Raw genomic sequence first — 8,821 nt, 5'->3', positions numbered from 1 at the left:
CAAACTTTTTTTAAATTTAATTTGATTATCATAATAAGGCCGTATGTTAGTTGAATGTTATAGGTATGTAGTTCTTCAAGCACTTAAACCGTCATATTCGTTTGAAAAACTTAAATGTACACCAATAATCTTTGGAAAAAAAAGGTCTAGCCATCAAACTAAGAACGGCCAAACCAATCTATTTTTGATTTGGTTGTTCCGGCTAACCTAACCAACCAAACTGATTTTGTTGTAACCAAACGTCACCTATTGATTGTATACCTGATTCATAACTAGAAAGTTTCTCCAGTCATTTGCCACTCGGAAATATTAGATTACATAGATTTATTGAACTGAAGAAATCGGATGCCAAGCAAAAAACCCGACATAGATGTTATGGGCATGCTTTGTGTATTTCTATCTTGTTTTTATATACCAGGCAAATAAATCCTTTAATCCATTTAGAATTTATACAAGTTTAGATACCATGTACAATCTTCGATGCGGGGGCGGATCTATGCCACTTTTGTGGGTTCCTAGGAACCCATTCGGTTTGGAAAAAATTAGTGAGAACCTCGTATGATTTAAAAAAATAGTGAGAATCTACCAAAATGAAGCCAATGAAAAAAGTTCTTAGATCCGTCACTGCTCCGATGGAACTACTATATTCATACTGAATCATAACAATAAAGATGCTACTTCAAATATTATGCCATCTTGCTTATCTTTAATGGTCGAGCACAATATCAATAATCAAACCTATCCAACTTGTAACAGGTAGGGTTTCAGTGCAAACATATGATCTGAAAAGAAAGGGGGCCAACAGATCAATGGGTGTGCTAAAACTTGATCTTGAGCACATCATGATCCTTAATATCTTCCAAAAATTCTTCCGGCAAACAACGTTTTTGAATCCCCCATTGTAACATCAACCCATAGAAACATAAGTTCAGTCGCATACTGTAGTGTTGATATCCATTGTAAACATATCGACCGGTATATATATATATGAAGTTTTAAGGTACGTGACTTCTACTATTATGTGCTAATGGATCGAAAGAATTAAAGACGAATATGATCGCAGTATCATTCAAGCAATATTAAGCATTCGAATTGGTCATAATCCAACAAAAAGTGCTACAACTAACAACTCACTGAGATGCATCTCAGACAGTTCTTGTGCTAAATATCCATGACAAAAGTATTAACATGTTTAAAAATTGTACCTCTTTAACAAAAGGGAAAGGGAAAAAAGGTCATATCCTTCTCTTACTTTCTCTGGGTTATGGTAGTACCCTTAAAACTTAAGGCAGGATCCATGATCAACTCCAAAATCGGTCAGAATATACAAATCAAGCATCCCCATTTGGTCTTTAAGCGACAAAAGTGTAATACATGGCTTCAAGTTGAAAAGCAAGAGTTTGAGTTTCATCGGGTTCCATCTGAATTGCTTACTCCTGCAGCTATGTTACTAGTTTGACTTTTCATCCGATCTTGACTGGGTACCGGTTTGTTGTCCAACAGTTTTCCACTTTTGGCTATGGCAAGGATGAGCTCAAGTTGCTTTTGTTGTTGATCCTGCATGTGAAGTTGTGAACATTTAAAAATGACGGTAAAAAATCTTTTCTACCGCGCTAATTACACCAAAATTAATTTCATTTCTGTCATTTGTATGTAACAAAAAAAAATGTTTCTTTTTTCCATTGGTGTAAACCCTTTTCTACAAGTTTGATGATTATAACTTTATAAGTGAGATGAATCAAAGCTTTTCTTGAAAAGATATCATTCAATGTGATTAGAATTTACAAGGCAGCCCAGATCAAAGCTAGCTTGGAAGAAATGTAAAGAGTGGTTGGGTTATGTTTTTTTTTTTTTTTTTCCTCTAATGGGTCAAAGGGGTAAACTTGGAATACTTGGATAAAAAGAAAACTGGTTCAACAGGTTGAAAGTCACCCAAAATGTATAAAAACTCGTAAGTAGTTTTATAAAACACTTAAACTAATAAGATGATTGATGTAATAACGCAAGCATGCAATTTTGTAATGAATTCAACAGAGAAAGAACAAATAAAAAAATTTTACGGGTCGACCCGGCATTTCAGCGTGTACTAATAACTAACCCATTTCAACCCATTACTAAAGCTGCCTGACCTACCCATTTTGCAAATCATATACCAATAAAACACACCACCACCCTACGATAAACACACATGAAAAATTTATGAAATCACTTGTGGGGAATATGCTTTTAACCTTTTGTAGGTGTGGTGACAGTGACTGTCTTTAAACGCACATGAAAATCTATAAAATCTATGAAGTCACCGTGACACAACAATTCTTTATGCGTTTGGGGGCAGGCTGGAGAGTTTAAAAGCAGAACTCCATTGTTTTATAGTTTAAGCGTTCATGACAAGATGAGAAACACCACAAGTCACTATTAACGTATTGTTTATAAACAATTGAAACTGATGATGTCTGACGATCTGTAGACGTTTGGTCCAATGATTGCTTTTACACAAACACTCTTGAAGATTTTGGGGTATCTTTTGAGTTATGAGTTTTTTTTCTGTGTTTGAACCGGTCGGTGGTTCAACAACCATGCATATTGGAACAAAATTCAAAAGATTAACTGACAATAAAAAAGTAAGCAGGCATATTGGTACTGAAAAAAGTAAGAACCCTTAAAAGTATTACGTTCTAATAGATTTAAACAAAAAACTAAGCTATTATTTGTAAGTTTTTTAAACACATTTTGAACGTCATTAGCTGATTAACAAAACTGTTGACACTTTGAGTAATTAGCAAACACTGACCTGCATAGCCAAAAGAACCTTCTGAATTTCAGCAAGTTCTTTCTCCAGATTGTCTTCTTGCATGGCTAGTGCCCGAGTGGCCTCTGAATTTTTCTTTGCCAATTCTGCGGTCTACAAAAACAAGAAAAATTTCAAAGTTCTAGCAAGAATAGCTCCAAAAATATTGCTATGGGATCATAACAGAAGGCTTGGTAACATTAATTGGCGTAGTTATACCAGAATGCAAGCACATATGACAGCAGACTTGACTAGCAACTCTAAAGATATTATTTTTGACGATAACAAATCATGCCGGACAGTGGCGAAGTATAGAAGGGGCGGGGAGGGGCGCCCAACCCCCCGAACTTTTCGCTCAGTAGTGTTATATATGTAGTTTTCGTATAGAAATTTTTGGGTATATACGTTTTCGACCCCCCGGTTCTATAGAATTTTTTTGGTATATACGTTCCCCCCCCCCCCCCCCCCAACTTAGGTCAACCCAAAAACAAAGTTTTGGCTCACTGTTAACATTGTATTCAACAAACTACAAGGTGAATAAAGGTAAACAGAAAGATGTAAGCGACACCAAAAACTTTAATTAAACGACCCCTACATAGTACATGGTATATGATTCTTATTTGTTACAAAGTATTTAATTCAAAACTATATACAAGGTGTATCTCTGAACAAACTAAGACTCGCAACTGCAACCCGCCACCAAAACAACTACACTTCAAGAACTAAATATCACAACAAATTAAATATCCCTTCACTCGTGAACGAAACAAACAAAAGGTGGGTATTTCTTATACAGAAGTCAGTTACTGAAACTTCGGGAATGATTAAGATCAGTCTGGATTATTTTAAATCCCACACATTCTCCTCAAGTTTAAATATTTTTTCTTTTCAACCCATCTCTTAAGTCTTATCTTTTCCACTTTGACAATTTTAAGCCTTTCACCCTGTTATTCTAAGATCATAATGTTAGGTCTGGAATTGACCAGAATACACACAAACACTATCTCACACACACACACAATCAGTAAAGAAAACGATACATAAGTATTTTACGTGGTTCGGTTGGTGTGACCTATGTCCACGGGTACAACTATCAAGTAGTTTATTATTCTGTGCTCAAGGAATTACAAAGGTCCTACCATCTATTAATAATCACTAGCTTAGGATTTGAAACAAGAAACGTTTATTTCGGCAACCTGCCTATTCTGCGTAAAGGGCTTTGACCAGCTTCCCTCCCCTTGGCTGAATAAATCCTACATCCCCTCACATACAACTAAAATAAAAAAGAGTAAATTACAAAACTCGTCCTTTATGTATGTCACTTATTGCAAACCGTGTCCTTTGTCTTCAATAATTACAGCAAACGTACTCGATGTTTGCAAACCCTTGCAAGTTATGTCCTTTAGCCCCTAACTCAGTTAATTTTTGTGGTTAAATCTGACTAAATGGACCCCACATGAGGGTATTTTTGTGGTTAAATCTGACCAAATGGACACCACATGAGAGTAAAATGACCAAAATACCCTCATGTGGGGTCCATTTGGTCAGATTTAACCACAAAAAATTAACTGGGTTAGGGCTAAAGGACATAACTTGCAAGAGTTTGCAAACATCGAGTACGTTTTCTGTAATTATTGAAGAGAAAGGACACAGTTTGCAATAAGTGACATACATAAAGGACGATTTTTGTAATTTACTCAAATAGAAATCACACTATATAACAAATAAATGTATTACTTCTTTCAGGTACAAAGACTCAGAAACTGAAGTGAATAACTCAATGTGGAGTTTTTACATTTTTAACACAAAGCAATATTTTCCTTTTTCTACATTTTGAGTTAATACGCGGCTTAGTGAACACATTAAATTTTGACGTAGCTATGTAAAAATACTAAATACCTCATGTAATTAAGCAAAGATCACCCTGTATACATGCTACAGAGAGTTCCTCCCTAGTCCCTACCAACAAATATATCCATCACACTTACAAAGATAGTATACCATGAAATTAGTCATGTTGCTTCCTCAATATGATATACCCTTTTGTGTAGTTAGCTCTTGCATTGTACAATATATATTTCAACTAACTGCATACATATCATGTCTTCAATTCAAATTCTTAATTCGATACGCTCAATTCTCTATATGTCTCTTGATCAAAGAACTACAGTACTCAAAGTTCTAACTCATAACAAAGCCAAATTTAGCATTTCTAGAACTAAAAAGAACAAATTGCAGTGCCAAACAAACCTGAGCAATAGGCTCCTTCATCGACTTCCGAGTGACCCTAAACCGTATCCCCAGCTTCTCAAGCTGCCTCGACAAGACCCGAATAATCGTAGCCGAATTCCGAACATCCTCCTCCACTTTCTCAATCCTCTCAACCAAATTAACCCCAGAAGAACCTGACTTCCCAAACCCTAAACAAACTCTCCTCCACTGTCTCCTCCTAATCACAACACCAATCACAATTCCCACCACCAATAACACCGGCTGCCACACCGTAACCCGGTTCCCAAACCACTCGAGAACCGGTTTCTGAGATGTGGAACCGATAACGAACCCGATGGAAAGCACAGCGGAGGAAGCTAGACAAGAGAATTCAGCTAGAGAAAGAAAATCATCTAAATTGAAATTATCATCGGAAAGAATGTATTGTTTGTCAAGCAGTGCATCTGAATTGATGGATTGAATTGAAGAAAGACGGTGGGGGTGATTTGAGAGGGGGATTAGGAGACGTGTGGTTAGGGTTTTGAAATGCGGGTGAATTGGGGTGGAGGTTGATTTGAAGGAGATGCGAGTGAGTGAATGAGGAGGAGGAACTAGGGTTTGAAATGTTGTTGACATTGGATCGGAGAATTTGGGGATTGAAGTTGCAGGAGGAGGAAAAGAAGAGAAGAATTACGTGGCGATTATGCCAACGGTTTGTGGCTTGGCGCCTTGGAATATCCGATTGCAGGTTTTGGGTTAGGTGGGATTATGCATCCACTTTTTCAACAAAAATCAGAAATATGAATGACCTTAAGTTATTTCCAAAGGATGTTTTGTTTGGATTTGGACACAATATTCAAGTCGGGTTGTTCGATAGTACAGGTTTAAACTTGTTTGAAATCGCTTTGAATAAATTGTTAAGACGTAGTAGTGGTGAACAAACATAATGCCCTCATCATGGGGCATTATCCGACACGTGGCATCCTAGTCATCGTTGGGCATTATAGCAAAAGTGGCGTAGTGGGCCATTATGCCAATAACCCCCATTCAATCATTTCACAATTGTTTTTTTTAATTTAAAACATAAAAAACTTCATTAATTTAAAAAAAAAATTACACTACTTGAAATTAAAAAAAAACTAAAAAAAAAACAGAAAAAAAAAACAGAAAAAAAAACCGAAAAAATAAAATAAAGCTAAAAAAAAGAATGATCTAGAGTCCATATTTTTCTCTAATTTTTTGGCAACGCATTTGCGCAAGGACCAACGCATCGCCTTGTAGGTGGTCGATAGGTTTGGACAAAAACTCAATGTCCTTTTCCATTTGCCTCGCCTCTTGCATCTCGTTAAACTTTTTGGTTTCGGCCACTCGTTCTTTCATAATCTCATAACGTTGGTGGCCGAGGTCGCGAATGTATTGGAGACAACGGTTCATCTACTCGAAATCTTCCTTTAACTTGAGATCGGAAGACGACTCGACCATTTTTTTCCCGGTTCCCTTTCTTCTACCGGTGGGTCGGATCAACTCTTCTTGAATTCCCTCGTCAACGTCCACCGCCTCATTTAAATCAACATTGCGGGCATCCGATGTCGGAGTTGACGGGTCAACGGAGGATGATGTTTTTGACCTTTTAGCTCGACGTCTACTACTAGACGTCATTGGATTAACTAGCGCCCACTTTGGACTTTTTCATAGTAGCTCCCAACACTTATAGTACGTGAAAAGGCATTTCGTCCTCTTGAATTCCTCCAAAGTCCTCGTTAAAACCCCGACGCCACTTTCACCGCTCGGGCGAGTATCGTAGTTACGTTGGTAAACTTCTTGGAACGCGTGAGACTTGTTGTTGATGTCGGTCCATTTGCTAGAAATGGAATCTTTGTCCCGATGTTCGCCTTGACCCCACGTGCTAAAAAAGAGTGCACGAACCCTATCCCAAAAAACGGGGCCCGTTTGAAAGTTTGCTACAAATTAAAAAAAAATTATAAGTTGTATGTTAAAAATTAAAGTAACAAAATAAGTAAAATAATATATATATATATATATATAATAGTTACCGGTTTCTTCGTCCTCCGAAATGTCGAGCCACGCCCGAGTCAACGTGAATTCCTCTTCCTTCGTCCATTTAATGATATTTTTTGTACGCCGAGGTTCGTCTTTTTCCTTCTTCTTATGCGACCTTTTGCCGCGTTTCGAATTATCTTGCACCGGTTCGGGTTGCGTCTCCGGCACGACATCGACATCGGGTTCGGATTCGGCTTGTTGTTGTGACGGTTGCGACCCGCCGGCTTGACCATAGCCGAAAGGGGGAGGCACAAACGGAGTGGCGCCACTAAAGTAAGCCGCGTACGTTAAAAAACTCGGGTCCATGTCTTGAAGGTTATATGGGTTTTGCGGTTGGGTTGTGTTCGGGTTCGTGGGTCTTGCAGGGGACACCAAAAGGGGGTCGGTATGGATACATGATTGTATAAAAAATAGGAGAAAGTGGGTTTTTTTTTATAAAAAATAGAAGAAAGTGGGAGAGAAAGTAGGAGAGAAAGTGGTTTTTTTTTTTATAAAAAATATGAGAAAGTGGGTTGATATATATATATAGTGGGTAATATTTTAAATTAAAAAAAATTAATGAATATGACCGTTTGTCAACGGTACAAAATCTCGATCCCCAATACATTTTAAGCGTTTTAATTAAAACGCCGGAGTGATTTTTTTCAAAAATAACGCCTGGTAACGCCGGGTGTAACGGCAACCGGGGCGTTATACGGCGTTATTTTTCAAAAAATTTAAAAAAAAACGCCCCACTACGGGCGGTCTAAGCGGAGGTGAGGTTGTTTGAACAATTTTTATCGTATTACTATATAAACCATTTTCTACGTATAAAATTGTAAATTTTTATCATATTTTAATATGACATATGAAGAGTCAAGTTAAAAGCCTAACTTTTTATCATTTTCTTCTATTCATACCCGTCTTCTCTAAATCAATGACATTTATGTTTAATAAATCTATATTATGTATTAGATTATTTATAAATAATAAAAAATAAGCTTATGAATAATAAACTCATCACACTCATCAATAACATATATTTAAAAATACATTCTATTATATTTGTGTATTGGACTAAATAACTAATCAGTGAACCAGAATTAATCAAATTTAACATAAAATGTATTTTGTAATTTTAGAGAAGTTCGTTAAAAATTTAGATGTAAATTGTCAACTCTGCCGCAACGCGCGGGTTTCCCACTAGATAAAAAATGTTATAGTATATTATATAATGTTTATCATAAGAGTTTCTCGTGCGTTGCAGCCGTGAAGCGCGAGTGCTTTTATTTATATGTATACACACACAACATATATGATTTTTTAACGTTTTTAAGTTTGAATTATGTTCTCAGTTCATATTGTCGACTCGCCTGCAACGCGCGGTTCCCCGTTGTTTCAACTTAATATTGATTTAATTTTAGTTTAGTTGTCCTAGTTGCTTTTGCTAGAATATGGGTTCAATGGATTTCACAATCTCTCTTCTACTCTTTCACGTTTGCTATTCACCTATGATTGTTGAAGGCGGAGGTTTTGATTGCTAGTGCATATATTTGAATGCCACTCCCACCAACGACTCCAAGTGACCCTCTTGATGCTCGCAGCTCCCACTACCTGCGGTGGTTGCATTGAAAAGTAGCCATCACTGTTGGTTACTCTATATATGGACGCTTTACGAGCACCACTGTATATATCTCCTTTGGGTTTTCAAGATCTGATTTATAAGGTGGACTCGTGGTATGTGTCCGCATGTATGAATAATGTGGTGTGTTTAGTTACACA

At 36.9% G+C, this 8,821-nt stretch overlaps 2 protein-coding genes across 2 annotated transcripts; both read right to left on the bottom strand.

The window, feature by feature from the left end:
- Positions 1–1,041: 1,041 nt before the first annotated feature.
- LOC110909349 lies at positions 1,042–5,807 on the bottom strand. Its single transcript, XM_022154374.2, has 3 exons — positions 5,039–5,807; positions 2,792–2,902; positions 1,042–1,557 (listed from the first exon to the last, which is right to left on the bottom strand). The coding sequence occupies exons 1-3, from the start codon at positions 5,633–5,635 to the stop codon at positions 1,408–1,410; spliced, it is 858 nt and encodes a 285-aa protein (XP_022010066.1). The 5' UTR covers positions 5,636–5,807; the 3' UTR covers positions 1,042–1,407.
- Positions 5,808–6,592: 785 nt separating this feature from the next.
- Positions 6,593–7,506, bottom strand: LOC118486649 (glutathione S-transferase T3-like). The gene is made up of 2 exons (XM_035983236.1): positions 7,054–7,506; positions 6,593–6,960 (listed from the first exon to the last, which is right to left on the bottom strand). The coding sequence occupies exons 1-2, from the start codon at positions 7,364–7,366 to the stop codon at positions 6,689–6,691; spliced, it is 585 nt and encodes a 194-aa protein (XP_035839129.1). The 5' UTR covers positions 7,367–7,506; the 3' UTR covers positions 6,593–6,688.
- Between the last annotated feature and the right edge of the window lie 1,315 nt (positions 7,507–8,821).

This window comes from Helianthus annuus, chromosome 14 (genome assembly GCF_002127325.2).
Source record: "Helianthus annuus cultivar XRQ/B chromosome 14, HanXRQr2.0-SUNRISE, whole genome shotgun sequence".
NCBI classification, from domain to species: domain Eukaryota; kingdom Viridiplantae; phylum Streptophyta; class Magnoliopsida; order Asterales; family Asteraceae; genus Helianthus; species Helianthus annuus.
Note: the sequence above shows the minus strand (reverse complement) of the source record. Positions and strands in the feature narration are given on the sequence as shown.

Bases quoted from the DNA above. Each gene is read 5' to 3' on its own strand.
- LOC110909349 (XM_022154374.2), bottom strand. From the start codon at position 5,635: ATGTCAACAACATTTCAAACCCTAGTTCCTCCTCCTCATTCACTCACT. The intron at 2,903-5,038 runs GTTTGTTTGGCA...TTGTTTTTGTAG, and splicing joins TGAAGGAGCCTATTGCTCAG to ACCGCAGAATTGGCAAAGAA. The intron at 1,558-2,791 runs GTCAGTGTTTGC...CTTCACATGCAG, and splicing joins AGGTTCTTTTGGCTATGCAG to GATCAACAACAAAAGCAACT.
- LOC118486649 (XM_035983236.1), bottom strand. From the start codon at position 7,366: ATGGACCCGAGTTTTTTAACGTACGCGGCTTACTTTAGTGGCGCCACT. The intron at 6,961-7,053 runs GTAACTATTATA...TTTAATTTGTAG, and splicing joins TTCGGAGGACGAAGAAACCG to CAAACTTTCAAACGGGCCCC.